Below are 22,796 nucleotides of genomic sequence, written 5' to 3' on the forward strand. Positions count from 1 at the left end.
ACATTAGACTAGACCAGGTACGCCTTGTGGTTTCCATACTGCGGAACTCTGTAATATCGATCGGAACTACGCTGGACCCTGGAATACTTTTACAGATCAGTCTGACACCATGACTGAGATGTATGGGGAGGGGGAGTGTTTGTTGGGCAGGGGAGGGAGGGGAGTAGCAGCAGCGGCAGAATAACGCTAAAACCAAAAGCTCACACTTCACCTTCTTGACGTTTCATATTCAACTATTAAATAATACAAAAAACTAACTCCAAGACAAGATCTATAGGTACTTTAATGCTGTTTATGCATAACATTTTATGTGCTTTCAATTCTTAACTTGCGATATTTAATGTTTTATATGTTTTTACACTGTAGCGTTTACGAGTTCACGCGATGAAATAGTGATGTTTCTGCGACATCCCAAGTATTGTGCTTTGATTGTGATTTTTGTATGAATAAATACATAATGAACAGTGATCAGATCAGGCAGCGACTAAGTGCGCGCGCGCACACACACACACACACACACACACACACACACACACACACACACACACACACACACACAGAGAGAGAGAGAGAGAGAGAGAGAGAGAGAGAGAGAGAGAGAGAGAGAGAGAGAGAGGGGGGGGGGGGGGGGACGGACGGACCTCATATGTACATTGCAGTGCCAGACAAACAAAACACTTGAGACATTCGCATCAGCACTGCAGTGAGTCCTAGCACACCTAGATTTACTTCTGGAGGAGATGAAGCAGATACTACTACACACAAAATATTAGATCAGTTTATTAAGACTTGAACAGTCTGAAATAGTTAACTTGGAAACAATCTATGTCCACAGATTTTTTACTATCTCTCAACTCTGCAACCTATCACTCGATACAATACAAAATTATAGTCTCCTCTTAGTGTACAACTGACTATAAACTTTGAGACACAGTTCTGGCTTCTAACATAACTCTTGTTGCTACATCTGACTAAGATGATACTGTTGTGTGCAATGATTGCAGAGGATGAGTTGGATTGCACTATGACTTAAGTAATCTTCTGGCAGTGGTGGCATATGGAGGGTATGTCCATGCCGACATCTCTCATTTGTTGCTGCATATGGCAGCGGCTGTCATTACTTGTGGTTCTGTTGTAAGGTGCCAACTTCGATAGGGAACCTTATTCTTCAGATGTTACAGTGTATATTTATATTAAATTAATAAGGAAGTCCCAGAATCTTTCGGAACACATGAAGGCGAATAAAAAAATCTGGAGGAAGCAGGACAAGAACACATGAACTTTGGCATCATAAGTCTGTGTCTTTATCCTCTAAAATACCTTAATCCTCCGGACTTGTGATTCTTATTTTATATGATCTCTTAAAGGCATTAAGCCACATTAACTGACATTTAATTATAAGAAATCATACCAAGAATGATGGGCTTTTGATTCATCTTCAACACACTATTAGACTGAAATGGCATACTTTCATAAAACCAAGTTCTAATGCAAAAACAATGAAATATGGAAGTTCTTTCACCATCAATACGAAGTTTCCCACCATTTTCCTACATCAAATCATAGCAATAATGACACATTTTTTGCTGGTGCTTTGGAGCAACATATAGTCATAGAATGTAAGTTATAATATAAAACCCACCAAATATGAGCTTCATAAGATTAGGACAAAATTTAATATGGCATCTCCCAAGTTCTGCTTGAGACATAGACTTGACAAAGGTGTGACACAGGACAGCAAGGCTGAAGCGTCTGAGCTTTTGGGAAGCCTGTAAGAGCTGTACTCAGTAAAAGCCATACTCCTAAATATTTGCTACATATAGCTAACTGGCATTTCAAGGTGCAGCCTTAAGACTGGCCATTCCCTTTTTGAGAAACATCACAAGATCAACAGCTCCAAAAATGTTGACTGCCACCACACAAAATTTGTGCGCAAAGTATCCTAAATGTGTCATGATGATTTAAATTCTGTAATCCATTACTGACAAATGTATTTTAATGTACATATTTTGAGCCGACTATCTCAGAGCCTTTAATTAGGAGTCAGGTATGGGCCAGACTCACTCTTAACTAAGTCCGGCCGTGACACACAGAGCTGACAAATATAATTCTTAATTGACTTCTTGTAGCCTTGTATCAATATTTCCAATTGTTGCAATAGTTGCAAGAAATTTAATTAATTTTGACTTCTTGGGACTCGCATTCGGGAGGACCACGGTTCAATCCTGCATCTGTCCATCCTGATTTCCCTAAATGGCTTCAGGCAAATGCCGGGATGGTTCCTTTAAAAGGGCAACGGCCGACGTCCTTCCCTAATCCAATGAGACCAAAGACCTCGCAGTTTGGTCTCCTCCCCCAAATTAACAACAACAACTCGTTGGGAATTCTGCATTTACATGCATAGTCTCCTTACCAATTTGGAAACAATATTTTCTATAAAATATCTTTTGATTGCTTTCAATTAATGATTCAGTACCGCAATGAAAGAAGAGAAATGGGAATGCTGTAACACATAATAGACCAATTGCAGTTGCAAGTGAGGGAACTGTGAAAAAGATATTATACTTCTTAACTTTTTAAGTAACTCCAACTCTCTCTTGGAAAGCTTTATGTAAGGTGTTTTTGCAAAGGTGACTAAAAGTGAACTTAAAAAAAAAAATCAAAACAGGTTTCAAAATGACAAGTCTGGCTGTCTCCTTTTGAGACAGTTTGCTGACAACACTGTTGGGTACTGCTAAAACTCATCACTGAGTGACAGTCGTTGGATTCAGGATGACATACTGAATTTCTACTTGGGGAAATGAATGGCTTCTTGCCTCCAATCTGGCTAGATGTAAATTACACTGCCTGGCAAAGAAACTGAAGCACCCAGAAGACAAAGTCAAATGTCAATATAACTTTGTACACATATAATATTATGAGAAGAAAAGCTACTACTCACCGCATAGCGGAGATGCTGAGTCACAGATAGACACAACAAAAAGACTCTCACAATTATAGCTTTTGGCCATTAACACCTTCATCAACAATAGACACACATACACATACGCACCACATGCACACACACTCATGCAAACGCAACTCACGCACACGACTGCAGTCTCAGGCAACTGAAACCACACTGCGAGCAGTAGTGCCAGCGGATGATGGAAGTGGCGACTGGGTGGGGGTAAGGAGGAGGTTGAGGTGGAGAGGGGGAGGGATAGTATGGTAGGTTAGACGGGGGGCAGTGGACAGGGGGGAGGGGAGGGGGGAAGAAGCAGAAAAGGAGAGAAATGAAAAGACTGGGTGTGGTGGTGGAATAAGGGCTGTGTAGTATTGAAACGGGAACAGGGAAGGGGCTGGATGGGTGAGGACAGTGACTAACAAAGGTTGAGGCCAAAGGGGTCACAGGAAAGTAGAATGTATTGCTGGGAAAATTCCCACCTGTGCAATTCAGAAAAGCTGGTGTTGGTGGGAAGGATCCATATGGCAAAGGCTGTGAAGCAGTTATTAAAATGAAGGATATCGAGTTTGACAGTGTGCTCAGCAGCAGGGTGTTCCACTTGTTTCTTGGCCATAGTTTGTCAGTGGCCATTCATGTGGACAGACAGCTTGTTGGTTCCAGAATAAGATTTTCACTCTGCAGCGGAGTGTGCGCTGATATGAAACTTCCTGGAAGATTAAAACTTTGTGCCCGACCGAGACTCGAACTCGGGACCTTTGCCTTTCGTGGCCAAGTGCTCTACCATCTGAGCTACCGAAGCACGACTCACGCCCGGTACTCACAGCTTTACTTCTGGAAACATCCCCCAGGCTGTGGCTAAGCCATGTCTCCGCAGTATCCTTTCTTTCAGGAGTGCTAGTTCTGCAAGGTTCGCAGGAGAGCTTCTGTAAAGTTTGGAAGGTAGGAGCCGAGATACTGGCAGAAGTAAAGCTGTGAGTACCGGGCGTGAGTCGTGCTTCGGTAGCTCAGATGGTAGAGCACTTGCCCGCGAAAGGCAAAGGTCCCAAGTTCGAGTCTTGGTCGGGCACACAGTTTTAATCTGCCAAAGTTTCATATCAGCGCACACTCCGCTGCAGAGTGAAAATCTCACTCTGGAAACATCCCCCAGGCTGTGGCTAAGCCATGTCTCCGCAGTATCCTTTCTTTCAGGAGTGCTGGTTCTGCAAGGTTCGCAGGAGAGCTTCTGTAAAGTTTGGAAGGTAGGAGCCGAGATACTGGCAGAAGTAAAGCTGTGAGTACCGGGCGTGAGTCGTGCTTCGGTAGCTCAGATGGTAGAGCACTTGCCCGCGAAAGGCAAAGGTCCCGAGTTCGAGTCTTGGTCGGGCACACAGTTTTAATCTGCCAAAGTTTCATATCAGCGCACACTCCGCTGCAGAGTGAAAATCTCACTCTGGAAACATCCCCCAGGCTGTGGCTAAGCCATGTCTCCGCAGTATCCTTTCTTTCAGGAGTGCTAGTTCTGCAAGGTTCGCAGGAGAGCTTCTGTAAAGTTTGGAAGGTAGGAGCCGAGATACTGGCAGAAGTAAAGCTGTGAGTACCGGGCGTGAGTCGTGCTTCGGTAGCTCAGATGGTAGAGCACTTGCCCGCGAAAGGCAAAGGTCCCGAGTTAGAGTCTCAGTCGGGCACACAGTTTTAATCTGCCAGGAAGTTTCAGCTTGTTGGTTGTCATGCCCACATATAATGCAGCACAGTGGTTGCAGCTTAGCTTGTAGACCACATGACTGGTTTCACACGTAGCCCTGCCTTTGATGGGATAGGTGATGTTAGTGACCGGACTGGAGTAGGTGGTGGTGGGAGGAAGTATGGGACAGGTCTTGCATCTAGGTCTATTACAGGGGTATGAGCCATGAGGTACGGGATTGGGAGCAGGGGTTGTGTAAGGTTCAAATGGTTCAAATGGCTCTGAGCACTATGGGACTAAACATCTGAAGTCATCAGCCCCCTTGAACGTAGAACTAGTTAAACCTAACCAACCTAAGGACATCACACACATCCATGCCCGAGGCGGGCCTCGAACCTGCGACGGTTGTGTAAGGATGGACGAGTATATTGTGATATTGTGTAGGTTCGGTGGACGGTGGAATACCACTGTGGGAGGGGTGAGAAGGGTAGTGAGCAAGACTTTTTCCAGTGTTTGATTTGTCGTACCCACTATCGATGAGTACGTAAATGATTACTGTTGCACTTCTCTGTGACAGGTGTAACAGCCACCTTTAGTGCATTAGTACTGTTCATGTTTAGTGTTGTTGCAAGGTTTGTTTGTGTAAACAAGAGACGTCAACAGTGTCAGGCGCTGAGTAATCCCTATGAAGGAGTGGAGGTGCCACACACTAATGTGAGACAGTTTTATTAGCACTTGGCACAAGGTTAAAAAAGGTTTCATTGTGGGTTCCCATTTGTTTGACTGGTGAAATCATGTTGTTGTTGTTGTGGTCTTTAGTCCAGAGACTGGTTTGATGCAGCTCTGTGTTAGCCTCTTAATCTCTGAATAGCTACTGAAACCTACATCCTTCAGAATCTGCTTAGTGAATTTCTCTCTTGGTCTCCTTTTACAATTTTTACCCTCCACGCTTCCCTACAATACTGAATTGGTGATCCCTTGATGCCTCAGAACATGTCCTATCAACCGATCCCTTTTTCTAGTCAGGTTTTATCACAAATTTCTCTTCTCCTCAATTCTATTCAGTACCTCTCCATTAGTTACATGATCTACCCATCTAGTCTTCAGCAGTCTTATTCTGTAGCACCACATTTCAAAAGCTCCTATTCTCTTCTTGTCTACACTGTTTATCATCCATGTTTCACTTCCATACATGGCTACACCCCATCAAATACTTTCTGAAAAGACTTCCTGACACTGAAATCACACAACATCCAAATTTCTGCAGCATTTTGATGCGACAGTGACCTGATGCATTTGGATGTGCCAGTGACATGATGCTGCACTGCGTGGGAATGCAAGGGCAGGGATACCCATTGGGCGAGGTTCGGTTGGCCAACGTCCGGCCACTACAGTTGGAACTGCTGTATGGGCACCAAACACATTGTAACACCTTCACATCTGCAACTGCCACCCAAGAGCATGTAATGGACTCCTTGCAGCATTCTGTGTCATCCCGCACCTTTGGTTGGAGACTAGCAGCTGCTGGACTAGGGAATTATCGTTCCACCAGCAGTCTGCCGTTAACATCACAACACAAATGGCTGCATTTGGAGTTGAGCCAGGACTGGGAAGAATGGACTGTACATGAATGGCAATGCACAGTGTTCGGCAATAACTCACAGTTCTGAACAACTCCGGATGACCGTCATCAATGTTGGAGAGATCCCATTCTTGCAATGTTTTGGAGAGGCATAGCAATGATTCTCTGGCCATCATAATGTATAGGGAGCTGTCAGGTATGACTTCAGGTCACGGCTCATAGCACCTAAGACACTTCTGATGCCACAAGGTACATCAAGGGCATCCTGTGTACCTATGCGTTAACTTTCATGTGGCAGTATCGCGCTGACATTTTTCAACAGGACAATGTTCGCTCACACACAGCACGTGTCTCTATCAACTGTATGCGTGATGTTGAGTTACTCGTGTGGACAGCAAGACCCCTAAATCTGTTCCCAATAGACTGTGTGGAACCAGTTCAGATGACAACTTCATCCCAGTACCAGTACATCAAGAAGCAGTTACAGCCACTGAGGGGCCAGTTTGCCTCATGAGAGGATATAATGGCTTTACGACACTCTTCCTACCCAAATCAGTGCATGAATCCAAGCCAGAGAGGGTGCAACATCACACTGGTAAGTGGCCTCCTACCACCACGTTCTTTATAAATTTGACTCAAGTTTTGTATTCAGTGAGATAACATCAATATGTAGTTTCATTTGGTTTCCTCCTCTCCGTCTGAGTGATTCACTGTTTTGGTCAGGTAGTGTAATATGAATAAGTGAGGGAAACTGAATTATTTGAACAGTATTAATGATACACCACTTGACTCTGCCACTTCAATTAACCAAGGTGTAAGATTGATTAAATGGGACAACCACATAAAATCAGTTGTAGGAGAGGCAAATGGATGACTACAGTTTATTGACAAATTTATGGGATAGTTTATTGCAACTCTAAAGGAAATCGTGTACAGAATGCTTGGGCAACCACTGCATGACTGTTTGGGATTCTTACCAGGTGAAACTAAAAGAATACATCAATGCAATTCAGAGTGATGTTTGTAGATTTCCTATGGACTGGTTTGATCAATATAAGGGTGTCGTAGCAATCCTTTGTTAGCTTAGTCAGGAATGCTTGGAGGAAACAGAACTACTATCTTTTGCAAAACACTATTAAAAACTTTGGGAACTTAAATGGGAATCCATGGAAGAAAGATGATATTCTTTTTGATGAACGTCACTGAGAAAATTTTGAGAACTGGAATTTAAAGCTGACTACAGAATGATTCTACTGCTACCTACGTATAATTTGTGTAAGGGCCACGAAGATAAGGTATGGGAAACTAGGGCTCATACAAAGGCTTTTAGACAGTCGTTTTACCCTAGATTTATTTGCGAGTGGAACAGAAAAGAGGATGGCTAGTAGAGGTACAGGGTACCATCCACCACACACTCTACGGTGGCTTGTGGACTATGTATGTAGATGTAGATGTAAATGTAGGCTGCTGGAATTTGGGCACCCAGAATTTGCAACAGTCTGCAGAAAGATTGTACTGTCTCCAACATTCAGGTCAGGTAAGGACAAAATAAGGGAAATTATGGCCCAAGCAACCACTTTTTCCTTAGTCCATCTGAGACTGGAACACAAAAGAGAATGACTGGCAATGGCCCGAAGTACCTCTACTGTGCACTGTATTATGGCTTGGAGGAGGATATATGCAGATTTAGACCTAGGACAGAGAGTTTATGATTTGGAGTGGGGGGGGGGGGATGGAATAAATAGGAAATAAGAAAGAAAATGCAGTAACCACAGTATATATAGGAGAGAAAAGTGGTTCGAAAAAAACAATTGCAGAACTGATGGCTTGAAACAGAATAACTACTGCAGATTAAATTGCGCAAAACATCCCCCTTCCACCCTCACCACTTATGGAAGACTTTATCAACAAATCAGAACAACACAGGTAAAAAAAAAATTACAGGATCAGGAAAATTTTTTCTCAGACTTTACAAACATGAAGTGACAGAATGAAATAATGTTGTAATCCTTGGCTGTAGTCTTATTTTATGTTCTTCATATGGGTGTAGAATGCATAGAACGTAGGTCTACTTCTTGTGCTTGAATGGGTGTTCACAAAAATTATGCAGGCAAGTTGCACGAGAAACAGTGAGATAAAATAACTGAGAAATCTTCATAAAGTTAGCAAATCTGACAACTTTCAAATCTTTACATCCATAAGCCAACATTTGATAAGTACTGGTTGTTACTTCACTTTGGAACAAACATTACTGATCCACAATTTAAACCTTTATCTGAAATATGAAACAATTAAGTTACTGTTATATCAGCTGCATGCAAAGAAAACAATGATTACAGTACTAACCTCCATCTCAAGGGCCTCGGCCAATCCCCTGATGGCAAACTTGGTGCTGCAGTAAGCAGTGAAACCATAGAGGCCCAAGAGGCTAGCTTGGGATCCTACAAGCACAATATGGCTGCCCTCCCTGTTGTTCTTCATCTGAGGCAGCACTGCATGTGTCATCTGAAGGGTGCCCAGCAGGTTTATGTTCACCATTTTCTGCAGACAAAATCACAGGTACTTCTTACAATGCATGTCTTTGCCTTCAGCTATTGTTCCTTGTCAATGTACACTGATGTTTGTGAAAATTACGCACCCAGAAATAATGGAGTGAATAATATTAACAACAACAACAATAATAATCTATACTACTATATAAAGACAAGTTGTCGTTTAATATCGTTAATGTAAATCTTGAAAAGTCTTAGACCAATTTGCTTCAAATTTTTACAGAATGCTCTAACAAACATTCACACGGACATATGCTATATATATTTTATATATATAATTTATAAATATATATATATCATATAATATATATTTCCAAACATCTCAAAAAGGTCTTGATTGATTTACTTAAAATCTTTACATTATACTCTACTAAACTCAGGAAACACACACACACACACACACACACACACACACACACACACACACACACACACACACACACACAAAACCATGTAAAGACAAGTTGTTGTTTATATTTTTTTCCAAAAATTTTGACAAGTTCTAGACTGAATTACTTCATACTTTTACATGACACGCTCTAATAAACATTTAGATGGACAAAGACCATACTTTTTTAAAACATAGATAGTACATAAAGGGGGAAAGTTGTATGCAAAAATCTCGTAACCTTTTCGCCTGATTTACTTCACATTTTTACACATTATTCTAATAAAAATCACATGGACGTAGACTACATACTTCTTAAATATATAGTGTATAAATATATAAAGGGGTATGTTGTTGGCAGAAATCTTGATAAGTTCTTGACTAATTTACTTCAGTGTTTTACATGATGCTCTTATACACAGGTGTGCTATTGTGTACTGATACGCGTCATGTAACAAGCATCTGTGAGTAATATGTATAAGGACATAGCCTTCCAGACGAGGTGCTGTGTGTTTTTAAGTATTTTAGTGATGACAAATATTTATAATGTGCTGAATTTTATCCAGTTGACACCTTGTGCATGAAGTTCAGAGTGAAAGAACAGGTTTAACCAAAAAAAAGTTTATGCCTTGAAGATAACAATTAAGACTGTTGAAACTGGTTGTCTTGAATAAAAAATATTTTTGTGGTCTTGGCCTTTGAATGGTTTTTAACAATGTACACAGATCGCCCTTCAGTACTCTCAAGATGAGAAAATTCACTATAATACACATTTACAATGTATGAAAAGACAGTTTATGATTTACCGTAAAGAAGACGTTAAGTTTGCAGACAGGCACAATTAAAAGACACTCTCACAAAGCTTTCGGCCACATCCTTCATCAGCAAAAATAAAACACACACCATTCATACACACAAGCAAGCACACCTCATGCACACATAACTGCCAACTCCAGCAGTTCAGGGAGGAACACGACTATAATGTGCTACAATAAGTAGCAATCTATCTTTTCCTAGATTGTTGATATTCCTATCCAGAGTATCCATTGTCTAATAAACATTTACACAGACATACATTATACACAAATCAGAGGATGCTGAGGGAATTAGATAAGGAAACGAGACACTTAAAGCAGTAGATGAGTTTTGCTAGTTGGGCAGTAAAACAGCTGCTGATGGCCCAAGTTAAGAGGATGATGATGATGATGATGATGTTTGGTTTGTGGGGCGCTCAACGGCGTGGTTATCAGCGCCCGTACAATTACCCAGTCTTTGCTCAGTCCAATTTCGCCACTTTCCTGGATGATGATGAAGACAACACAAACACCCAGTCATCTCGAGGCAGGTGAAAATCCCTGACCCCGCCGGGAATCGAACCCGGGACCCCATGCTCGGGAAGCGAGAACGCTAAAGTTAAGAGGATATGAAACGTAGAGTGCCAATGGCAAGAAAGCTTTTCTGAAGAAGAGAAATTTGTTAACATCAAATACAGATTTAAGTGTTAGGAAAATCTTTTCTGTAAGTATCTGTATGGAGTGTAGACATGTATGGAAGTGAAACATGGACAATAAACAGTTTAGACAAGAAGTGAACAGAAACTTTTAAAATGTGGTGCCACAGAAAAATGCTGAAGTTTAGATGGGTAGATCACATAACTAATGAGGAGGTACTGAACAGGATTGGGGAGAAAGAAATTTGTGGCACAACCTGACTAGAAGAAGGAATTTGTTGTAACTTGGACACACAACACAATCAAGAATGTTGGTACAACTTTTATTAGACTCTGGCATGCATGCTGGTCACCACAGCACACACTCAACACAATAACATAAGGCAAGTGTATGCAAGCAGTAAAAACTTGATAACTGAGTGCGACTGTAGTGCGGCAGGGTTTAAACACGCACTCACCAGTGGAGGGCTCTAACGGAAGTTCACACAGTATTGCTCTTTCGAGGTGCACTCTTGTGGATGACAACACACTGTTAATGCATGCGGCTTTGAAGTGTGCCCACATTACTTCATTTCTCTTCCCTTGGGGAACAGCTCAGATTCGCGAGATGTCCACGACGTCTTCTTCCGCAAGGCTCTGATTGAGATGTTGTGCTGATACTGGGGCCTATGGTTGGAAGTACTTGGGGTGTGGGCAGTGTTGCAGTCCGCCTTCTCGTGTCAACTCATATGATAGGATTGGTGACATTGGTAGAAGCTCCATGTCCACATCAGGTCCAGAGCCTGTTGGTGGTGGTGCCCTCGCAGCTGGCGCTTGGGACGGAGGGGACGGCTCCGATGTGGGAACTGGCTGAGTCGGTACTGACAGGGCTATTGAAGAAGCTGCATCAGGCGCGTCCCCCAGTGATGGGGGACCCTCGTATGTTGTGGCAGGGTCCCAGCCACATCAGGTGATCTGTTGAGCAATGAAGACTGGAATGGCGATGTTGGCATCCCGGCCAGGGTTATCCAGTCATCCATGTGCAGGTGCAAATGGTTATAATGACATGCACGGAGGCCCTCCCCCATAGAGACGTCATAGAGGCAGTGGCCGCGACATTGGGAGGTGATGGCAGGAATCCATTTTGGGCGACGGTCAAACCTGCATGCACATATAGCCACCCCGGACCAGAAAGGGACAATGGCTGCACAGATGGTTTCCCTGACTGGGCCGCAGGGGATGTAAGAGCATCCAGGGTTGACAGCCCTGGAGCAGTTCAGCAGGGCTGTTGTCGCCGAACTGTGTGAACTGACAGGGCGACAGACACTGATCCAAGGCAACACTGGACAGGGTCCAAGCACATACTTTTTCATTTACATTTTAAATGTTCTAACCAACCTTTCAGCCTCACTGTTGGACTGTGGGTGGAAGTGCAGGGGAAAAATGTGGCGAATCCTGCAGGAGTTCAGACATTGCAGATAGAGGCAAACTCCTGCGACACAAACTGAGGGCTGTTATCAGAGACCAACATAGCCATAAGTCCTTTGATGGAAAAAATTTTCAACAACACTGCCTGGGTGGCAGATACTGACGTTGATGGCCAATGAATATCATATGGGAACCAAGAGAATGCATCAACGACTATTAGGCAGTATGCATTATGAAAAGGGCCATTGAAATCGATGTGGAGACAGTTCCATGCCCGTGAAGGTTGTGGCCACGGAGACAACATTGCCTGCGGGGCAGCTGGCTGCAATGTGCGTTGAGAACATGTTGTAACCGAACAATTGATGTCATCATTCAAATCATGCCAAAATGCATGACAGTGGGGTAACGCCTTGGTGCTGACAGCCCCCCCCCCCCCCCCCCTCCCAATGATCAGCGCACAGCAATTGCAGGCTCTCTGAATGGAGAGCTGAGGCAACTAATACACGAGGAGCTCAACATTCTGTATCGAGGAGTAGAACACCATCAATTACAAAGAAACGATGCTGAAATACATAGTAGTTGTGGAGGGGGTCGGATGCCCACAATGGAGGTTCCTCAGGCAAGCCACATTGTACGCAATGTATCACTTCCTCCCAACCAAAAACTGGGTCTGGACCAGCTGGAAGACAGGAGAGTGCATCTGCATTTGCAGGTTTAGCTGTGGGGTGGAAGTGAATCTTGTAGTTGTACTGAGAGAGGAGCAGCACCCAACATTGAAGGCGATGCGCTGTTTTGTCTGGCAATGACACTGAGGGGTTAAACAGTGAAACTACTGGCTTCTGATTCATGATGAGACAGAATTTTATATCATAGAAATTCTTCATGGCATAGACAATGGCGAGGGCTTTTTTCTCTCTTCGTGAATATCTAGTCTGAGCCAAATTAAGCGTCTGACGCATATGCAGTAGGCTGCTCAGAGCCATCAGAATATTTATGAGCTAACACCACCCCCAGCCCATGCTGGGAAGCATCCGTTGCTAACACTAACTTTAGCCCGATTGGTATGTTACAAGACAAGATACAGATTGTAACGAAGACTTTAGTTTGGAAAAGGCCATTTCACACACCTGCGACCAGTGGAAAGACGTCCCCTTATACAGCAAGACACGTAACAAATGTGGAACCGATGCTGCCCTTGACAAAAACTGATGATAACAAGCAATCTTACGTTTTTTTTAAAAAAAAAAACCTGGAGTTCCTTGACCGACGAGGACACGTAAGAGCCAACAGTGGCAGAGACATTCTGATGAAGGTGTTTGATACCAGCATTAACAGACCTCGAACACACGATAAACAATAGAAAGCTGAAAGAAGCAGCACTTAACCAAATTGCATTTTAACCCGGTGGCCTATAACACCGAAAAGAGGTATGTAAGGTGTTGAGATGTTCAGTAGTGGTGGAGCCGGAGACCACAATATCATCAAGATAGTTGGCACAGCTTGGCACAGGCCTCGTGAGTTGTTCGAGAAACCACTGAAAAATCTCTGGGGCACTGGCCACTACAAATGGTAACTGCAACTACTGATACGAGCCAAAAGACGTGTTAATGACCAAGAGCCATCAAGAGTCAGCATCAATGGGAAGCTGAAAATATGCATCAGAGAGGTTGATCTTGGAAAAATACTGACCACCAGCGAGCTTAGCAAAAAGTTCATCAGGGTGTGGCAAGGGATGTGTGTCAATGATAGACTCAGCATTGACATAAATTTTGAAATCGCTGAAAAAGGTGTAACATCCCGACAGCTTCTTGACAATGACTGTGGGGGTAGCCCATTAATTGGATGTGACTGGTTGGATGACTCTGGAGGCTGTGAGGCGGTCGAGCTCTGCCTTCACTTGGTCATGGAGTGGCATTGGCACCAAGTGAGCCATAAGGAAATGGGGTCTGGCCAAACATTTCATGGTGACGTGGGCTTTGAAATTATTGGCACAATTCAAACCAGCAGAAAACGAGGCAGAAAAATCAGAGCTAAAGGGTCGAGTTGTGTATAAGGCACTTGATCAGAGATGAGATTAACTTCACTGGAAATAGTATACCCAACAAAGTTACAGGCATTCAAACCAAACTAATTTTTGGAGCGTGCATTGTTCATTACTTGGACTGCCACCACCATATCATACCCCTGTGAACCGTCTGACAAACGGCAGAGGGAAGCTGTTTAAACTTCTGCAACCTCACACCATGATTCAATTTGAGTACCCACAGTCCTTGAAGGCTCAAACGATTGTGCAATAGTCAGAACATTGGAGAGGAAGGTGTTCTGCACACTGAAGAGCCCATTCATGAACCTCACAATCGGGGACCAACCAAACGATTGCGTCACAAACCATTTGGTCAGCATATGTCTCCTTACATACATCAGTAACAAAGTGGCAATGGCAGCTTAATCTGTGAAGCTCAGGTGCCCAAGGCTTATAGGAATATTCCTGTTTCCTGCGATGCCAATACAACTCAACTCTAGCAGCAACCATGTGTGTCTGTTTACAGCAGTATCTCGAAAGAAGGTTGCACATGTTATCAAAAGAGAGTAAAGACAGATCTTGCTGGGGATCAGTTGGCAAAGGAGTTGATACAAGTGAGGCAATAACCAAGACAAAAAGAAAGCATGGCATAAGGTAACATCAGTCATTCCAAATGCAGGAAAGTGCTACTGCAACTGTTTTTTGTTTGGCTTCCCATTCTTCGAAAGACTCATCATAAGACAGAAACAGTGGGGGATAAATGACCAGGACAGTGACAGGCAAAACAGGAGGTGCAAGGGGTGATGTGGCAAGTGATGTAGACTGAGACGGATCCAAACTGGCCAATACAGAGGCAAGAAATTACAATGCCTGGGTGTGACTGTGTTGCCCTGTGGCAAATGCCTGCTGCTGCTGCTAACTAAGATGCTACCAACACTGCAGTAAGAACCCCTTGCCAAACAACCAGACGGAGTGAAAACTCATCAGTAGCACCATCAGACACTGTAGACACAATGGAGGACCAACCAGAGACTGGAAACCACGCGGAGAACAATGCCACACTCCTCTTCACTTGTGTTGTAACTTGGACACGCAACAAAACCAAGAATGTTAGTGCAACTTTTATCAGACTGTGGCATACATGCCAATCATCTTAACATACACTCAACAAAATAAAATAAAGCAACTGTATGCAAGCAGTAATAACATGATAACTGAGTGTTACCATAGCATGGCAGGGTTTAAACAGGCACTTGCCCATGGCGGGCTCTATCAGAAGTTCAGAGTATTGCTCTTTTGCAGCGCACTCTTACGGATGAGAAAATACTGATAATGGGTGTGACTTTCAAGTGAGCATGCACTACTTCAGGAATGGTTGATAGAAACATTCTGAGACATCATGGGATCAGTAGTTCTAATTGGAGGGAAGAGGGGGGGGGGGAGGTAGGGGAATTGGGTGGGTAAAAGCTGTAGAGGGAGACCAGTAAGTAGATTCAGAAAGATGTAAGATGCAGTAGTTATTTGGAGATGAAGAGGCTTGCAGAGGATAGAATAGCACGGAGAGCTGCAGCAAACATCTCTGGACGGAAGATCCCAACAAAAAAACCGACTGGGAAAAAAAGTGGCATGCTGTGCTAAGAAAATGTGTTGTTTCATTTTCTTTCTCGCAGTTAGTTTTAAGTGCAATAACTGGGTATTTAAACAATTACACAAATTGCTTCTTTCATATATATTCTCTCTCTTTCCGTAGAATTTTACACAAAAATTGTATACCCAACAATATGTTGTTCAGGTTTCTTCCTTGCAGTCAGCTTTAACAGAAAACAGGTAAGTTGTAGTTATGGCTAACTTCATAATCCTACCCCTTCACAGATTAGAACTATGTGAAATAGTATCATTGAAGCCACTACCCTCACAGATCCAAAAGCTGCAGAGATCCTTCTCATACCCCATACACCAATGATCACCGTCGGTTTATCCCATCATTTTAAACAAATGTAATTCCCAGTCAAGGTTTTGTCTGAAATAACAATAAACAAGGCTCAAGGTCAGAGAGAGAGAGAGAGAGAGAGAGAGAGAGAGAGAGAGAGGGGGGGGGGGGAAGGGGATTGAAAGAGAGGAGGGAGGAGATGGACACAGAGATGGGGCAGGAGGACATGAACAAAAAGGCGTGGGGGGGGGGGGGGGCAGGAGATGGAAAAAGACAGGGGCAAGAGTGGGGAAAGGGATGGGAGGGGAAGTGGAAAGGGGGGGGGAGTGGAAGGGGAGGAGGGAGGGGGTTGAGAGAGAGAGAGAGAGAGAGAGAGAGAGAGAGAGAGAGAGAGAGAGAGAGAGAGAGCATGTTGGGAGGAAGAGATGGAAAGGGAGAGGAGGAGCAAATATGTACACAGAGAGTGGGAAGAAAGAGGAGATGAAGAAAGAGAGGGAGGATGAGGGGATGGACAGAGAGAGGGAGGACAAGGCAATTAGGATGTATATCCAATTCCCACACATACTTAGCAATTACAAAGCATTGCCTGGTTCACTAGTAGTAATAGTAATAATAATAATAATAATAATAATAATAATACCAACACAAATTTACACATTTGCTATACATGGATGATCTAAAACTACTGGCAGCAACAAATCAACAACTCAACCAATTACTAAAGATAACAGAAGTATTCAGCAATGATATAAATATGGCTTTTGGAACAGACAAATGTAAGAAAAATAGCATAGTCAAGGCAAAACACACTAAACAAGAAGATTACATATTGGATAACCACAGCGACTGCACAGAAGCGACGCAAAAAACAGATGCCTATAAATATCTAGGATACAGACAAAAAATAGGAATAGATAATACAAATATTAAAGAAGAACTAAAAGAAAAATATAGACAAAGACTAACAAAAATACTGAAAACAGAATTGACAGCAAGTAACAAGACAAAATCTATAAATACTTATGCTACACCAATATTGACCTACTCATTTGGAATAGTGAAATGGAGTAACACAGAACTAGAAGCACTCAATACACTTACACGATCACAATGCCACAAATATAGAATACATCACATACATTCAGCAACAGAAAGATTCACATTAAGCAGAAAGGAAGGAGGAAGGGAATTTATCGACATAAAAAACCTACATTATGGACATAATAGAGGGAAACATTCCACGTGGGAAAAATATATCTAAAAACAAAGATGATGTAATTCTTTATAGAACGGGCAGAAACTACCGTATTTACTCGAATCTAAGCCGCACTTTTTTTCCGGTTTTCGTAATCCAAAAAACCGCCTGCGGCTTAGAATCGAGTGCAAAGCAAGCAGAAGTTATGAAAAATGGCGGTACATGCCGCCACAACTAACTTCTGCCGCCGAATATATGTAGCGCTACGCAGGCATGTTTTGTAGGCACAAGGATAAATACTGGCGCCAAAATCTCAGTGTCAGTAAATAAATTTAAAAAAAAGTGGAAGCCGAGCTTTTTTTCTCCGCCGCGAGTTTCGACCACTGCATTTTCATACATTTTCCAACGAAGTAAATACAAATTCCGTATTGTTCATCTTCGAATGTAGCACAATTTCAGTGTACTACGAAAATCTGACTGGCAAGACCGTTTGGGATGTTTGTCAATATGGCCAACTCTACGTTCTGAATTTTTTCCTATCTGTGAGAAGAGGTGGTTGCTAATAGGAACCTGATGAAATTTGAATCATATACAGTATTCTCTTCACCACACGAATTATACGAATATAAACATTTTGCCATGTATTCTTTCGTGTTTGCTGCTATCTCATTTAAATCCTGTCTGCCTAATAAACTACGAAACTAGAGTGAGACAACAGCAAACGCGGAAGAATATACGTATCGTGTCATGTTTATATTCGTATTACTCTTATGCCTAATAGGGATACAGTCAGAAATGAAGCACGGCAAGTGACTAGATTTTTAAATCTAAAATGACTAATTTCTGTTTAGAATTTGATGTAATAAAGAAGCGACCGCAAAGATTTTCAAACGGAGAAAAATTTTCGCCAAACTCTCGTTCAGAACATGTTATATCATACGCAGTCTATTATTTGGTTCTTGTTGATCATTATCAAAGAAAGCAGCAGTGTAAGTAACAACAAATAGCAGTCTCTTGCCATTGTTTCGCTAATGAGACGATTCCTTTTTTTTTTTTTTAATTGTATGCGGCGGTAGCGCGCACAAAAGCAAGCCGTGCCGCGAGCCGCGACAGGCCGTAAACACGCACTATCAGAATGCGACAAACAATGCATGACACAGTGCAGTAATGCATTTTCAGCTTAAGAGTGACACAAACACCTATAACAAAGAAAATGGCAATTATCAGATCAAAGCAAAATAAGCAATCGATTCAAACCAGACGAAGCACGTGAAAAAGGAAGGGTACCCGTATAAATACGGACGGAGCGCCTGAAGCATAGCAATGGCTACCTGGTAAAGCGTAACTGCTAAGCTTAGACTCGAACCAAACTACTGTAGCTGTATCGTCATTCATTCGACCTAAATTGTGTCTCATATTACAATGGACAAACTTTGTTTTGATTTGGAGGTGCGGCCTAAAACTTTTCTCTCCCCTTGAATTTCGAATTTCAAATTTCAGGTGCGGCTTAGATTTGGAATTTTTTTTTCCTTTATTTCGAGTCTCATTTTTCAGGTGCGGCTTAGATTCGAGTGCGGCTTAGATTCGAGTAAATACGGTAGTAAAATACACAAAGCAATCACTCATATAAATACATCGGCTGCACCACTGCAATTTCATAACCACTTCTACAACCTTTTAGATCACATAACATCAACAGATACGAAGAAAGTAAATTGGAAAATGAAAACACTACATGGCAAGCACCCATATCATCCAACACAGCCACACATCGATCAAGACGCATCCAACACATGGTTAAGAAAAGGCAGTATATACAGTGAGACGGAAGGATTTGTGATTGCAATACAGGATCAAACAATAAACACCAGATATTACAGCAAGCATATTATTAAAGATCCCAATACCACAACAGATAAATGCAGACTTTGCAAACAACCAATAGAAACAGTAGATCACATCACAAGCGGATGTGCAATACTAGCAAATACAGAATACACCAGAAGACATGACAATGTAGCAAAAATAATACATCAACAGCTTGCCTTACAACATAGACTTATAGAACAACACGTTCCCGCATACAAGTATCCACCATAAAATGTACTGGAGAATGATGAATACAAATTATACTGGAACAGAACCATTATAACAGATAAAACAACACCACATAACAAATCTGACATCATACTCACCAATAAAAAGAAGAAATTAACACAACTAATCGAAATATCCATACCCAATACAACAAATATACAGAAGAAAACGGGAGAAAAATTTGAAAAATACATCCAACTGGCTGAGGAAGTCAAGGACATGTCACATCAGGATAAAGTTGACATTACACCAATTATACTATCAACTACAGTAGTCATACCACACAATATCCACCAGTACATCAACGTAATACAGCTACATCCAAACGTATACATAGAACTACAGAAATCTGTAATTATTGATACATGTTCAATTGACCGAAAGTTAATAATGCAATGTAACATATACTGTACAGTTAAAAGGAAGTCACACCTGATCATGTGTCCGCGTCACTTTCCATTTTTAACCAGACATAATGTCTGAGAAAGGAAAGAAATAATAATAATAATAATAATAATAATAATAATACATAGGCTGGGTAGTATGAAAATGCCAGAATGGGATTTTCACTCTGCAGCGGAGTGTGCGCTGATATGAAACTTCCTGGCAGATTAAAACTGTGTGCCTGACCGAGACTCAAACTCGGGACCTTTGCCTTTCGCGGGCAAGTGCTCTACCATCTGAGCTACCGAAGCACGACTCACACCCGGTACTCACAGCTTTACTTCTGCCAGTATCTCGTCTCCTACCTTCCTGCGAACCTAGCAGGAGAGCTTCTGTAAAGTTTGGAAGGTAGGAGACGAGATACTGGCAGAAGTAAAGCTGTGAGTACCGGGCGTGAGTCGTGCTTCGGTAGCTCAGATGGTAGAGCACTTGCCCGCAAAAGGCAAAGGTCCCGAGTTCGAGTCTCGGTCGGGCACACAGTTTTAATCTGCCAGGAAGCTTCAGTATGAAAATGAATCCATAAGTGGTTAAAATTAAGAGACAGATGATATCCATATGAACCCACCTGCTTCCTCTTTTGCATGTCCAAAAATTTCAGTGATACAACAAGCTCAATCAATGGAAAACACTGGTTTCAACAGAAAACATTGGTTTGTTTACCATTAAATTTTGTACTCACTTTTGATAGAGAGATCCCTAAACTGCCCATCTCCATTGTACGGTAGTAGCAGACAGTTCGGCACAGCCTGTCACCCAAGATCAAGGAAGTCAAGCAAGGAAGATGTGGTGAACAAAAGCTAAAATGCTCAGTGATTATGGGTGTTTATTGTGGTTATCAACAGCACTAGAAAATAATGGACAGTAAACCATGTAGCAACATTATTAGTATGGGGAGTCCACAAGAAAGGGTGTACCGATTTGGTTCAAACTGTAAGAGTAGAAGCAGGTAGACACTCCTTTCAATTCCCTAGAATATCTTGCCTGAGTAGGCCATAGGAAAAGAGAAAACACACTCTAAAAGTTTTCGAGTTAGTGACATGGGTTTTTTAACTACAAGGCTAAAGTAAAAGGGGTAGTGCACTGCTACTGTAATTTTTTTTCTTTTCGATTTTATTTTATTCCTTGCAATGTTACACTATTATTTATGAAATTTAAACATATTTATTGGTTCAATATATACATGCAAAATTAATTTATTCTGTAAAAAAGTTTCTGTTCGACGGGCTTACAGCTCAGAATTGGTATGCCAATCAGGCAAAATCACTGTGAGCAATGAAGCAATCATCTGACTGACACACCGTGTTGAAGATACCTGTTTGGTAAAACACCATACCCCGCTGCATAAAGAAGTCCATAACTGCCTCTTGCTGCATGAAGAAGACCGTAACTGCCTGCTGCACATCCTCGTCCAACAAGAATCGTCAACCCTTCAAGACCTTTTTTAAGGGACTGAAGATACGATAATCGCTTGTGGAGAGATCAGGATTATACAGCAAGTGTAGAAGTGTCTCCCATTTGAGTGTGTGTAACTTCTGCATTGTGACATTTGCAATATGTGTCTTATCATGAAGCAGCACCACTGTTTGGCACGTCATTCCACTGTGGAGGTTTTCAACAGACATGCTGTCACACATTCTTAATTCTCTGATGGAAGCCCATCAGTATTTGTCATTTGCTACCCAAGAAAAGAATAATTGCACGTTGGTCCAGTTCGGATGCATTTGGCAATTATATCACCATAGTTCACATTTACCACATGCATGTCAGAAAGACATGAATGCTACACTAATCCCTTGCCATGTTGGTGCTTACATACCCACATTGGAGTTGTGCTACGTTGCATGTATGCTGCAGCAAGGCCCTTGAACAGAAACTTTTTGATCACCCCACGATTATTTAAATTTAGTTAATTAATACATTTAAACAGGAATTGTTTTATATAATATATTTCTGACAGTTTGTGATTTCAACTACCCTTCAGTAGCAACATTCTGTTGCCATACCTCCACTCTCTTCTTTTTCTTTGCTCTCCTTTGTGCATGCATTCGGAGCTCTCTACAGTTGTGAACAATGTCTTATATCTGTGGTGATTTTCTGTGCAATCCTATTATTTTATTGCAAAATGGAAACCCATCAAGAATTTTCTACCAGTGACATGATTGGTGAAAATATCAAAACTATAACTTTTGATAAAGATTTTTTTGGGGAAAAAAAAAAAATCAACAGTGGTCTTCATTGCACTTCTTCAATTCATAAAGAAAAGGTATGATCACCAACTCCCCTGTGCCTCTGGATCCTCTAGCAAAAGCTATGGGCCAGCAGCTCTAGAGCATCTTACTGAAATTCTGAATGATAATTTCATAGTAAATGATGAAGATTTGATACTATACACCAAACCTGACAAAATATTTATGAAGAGGTATGTAGATTCTCCCTCTTTCTCTCTCTCTTCTTCACATACACTTACTACATGCAGTCCCATTTTATTTGCAACAGATTTCTTCTTCAAGTACAGACATGAACGACAATAATTATGATTATAACAGTTATTAATCTTATTCTTTGGTGTTCTTGTCTGATATGAAGAAAGTCATCAATTTTCCTGATGCTCATCCACATCAGAAGTTTGCATTATTAAAACAATAATTCCTTTCTCGGGGGAGGGGGTGGGGGTAGCTTGGTGTGGGAGGGGGGGATTTATCTTCAAATTTGGAGGAAAGAAGTGGAACAACTTGGCACTAGAAATGACGAAACTGCATTCATGAATTCAAAAACATGGGAACAATTTCAGGATGCGAAAGGCCGCTATGAACAAGTAACAATGAGAACATTACAACAATGGGCATTACCATTCCATGGAATTAAAAAAAGAAGTAAAAATGATGGTAACAGGAGGAATCACACCCAAGCTGGCAAACTGACAGTCACTGTATTACTTTAGCATTGTTGCTCAAGAATCCCTCACACTGTATTCAAAAATCTTTAGAAAGTGATTTTTCTTTTCCTATGGCCCACCCAGATGAGATATTCTGCAAACTTCAAGCATCTACCTGCTTCTACTAATACAATTAGAGCCAAATCAGTGACCTGCGTCCCGCAGCCTCCCCTTGTAAGACAGCCT

The 22,796-nt window shown here is 41.9% G+C and overlaps 1 protein-coding gene across 1 annotated transcript in view; it reads right to left on the bottom strand.

The window, feature by feature from the left end:
- The window catches only part of LOC126095164 (3-ketodihydrosphingosine reductase), an 87,725-nt gene that overhangs the window by 32,900 nt on the left and 32,029 nt on the right, over window positions 1–22,796 (bottom strand). Inside the window, exon 5 of the mRNA XM_049909886.1 lies at window positions 8,536–8,730. Coding sequence (XP_049765843.1) covers window positions 8,536–8,730 — 195 coding nt within the window. The remainder of the gene's footprint in view (window positions 1–8,535; window positions 8,731–22,796) is intronic.

Source organism: Schistocerca cancellata, chromosome 8 (assembly GCF_023864275.1).
Source record: "Schistocerca cancellata isolate TAMUIC-IGC-003103 chromosome 8, iqSchCanc2.1, whole genome shotgun sequence".
NCBI classification, from domain to species: Eukaryota; Metazoa; Arthropoda; class Insecta; order Orthoptera; family Acrididae; genus Schistocerca; species Schistocerca cancellata.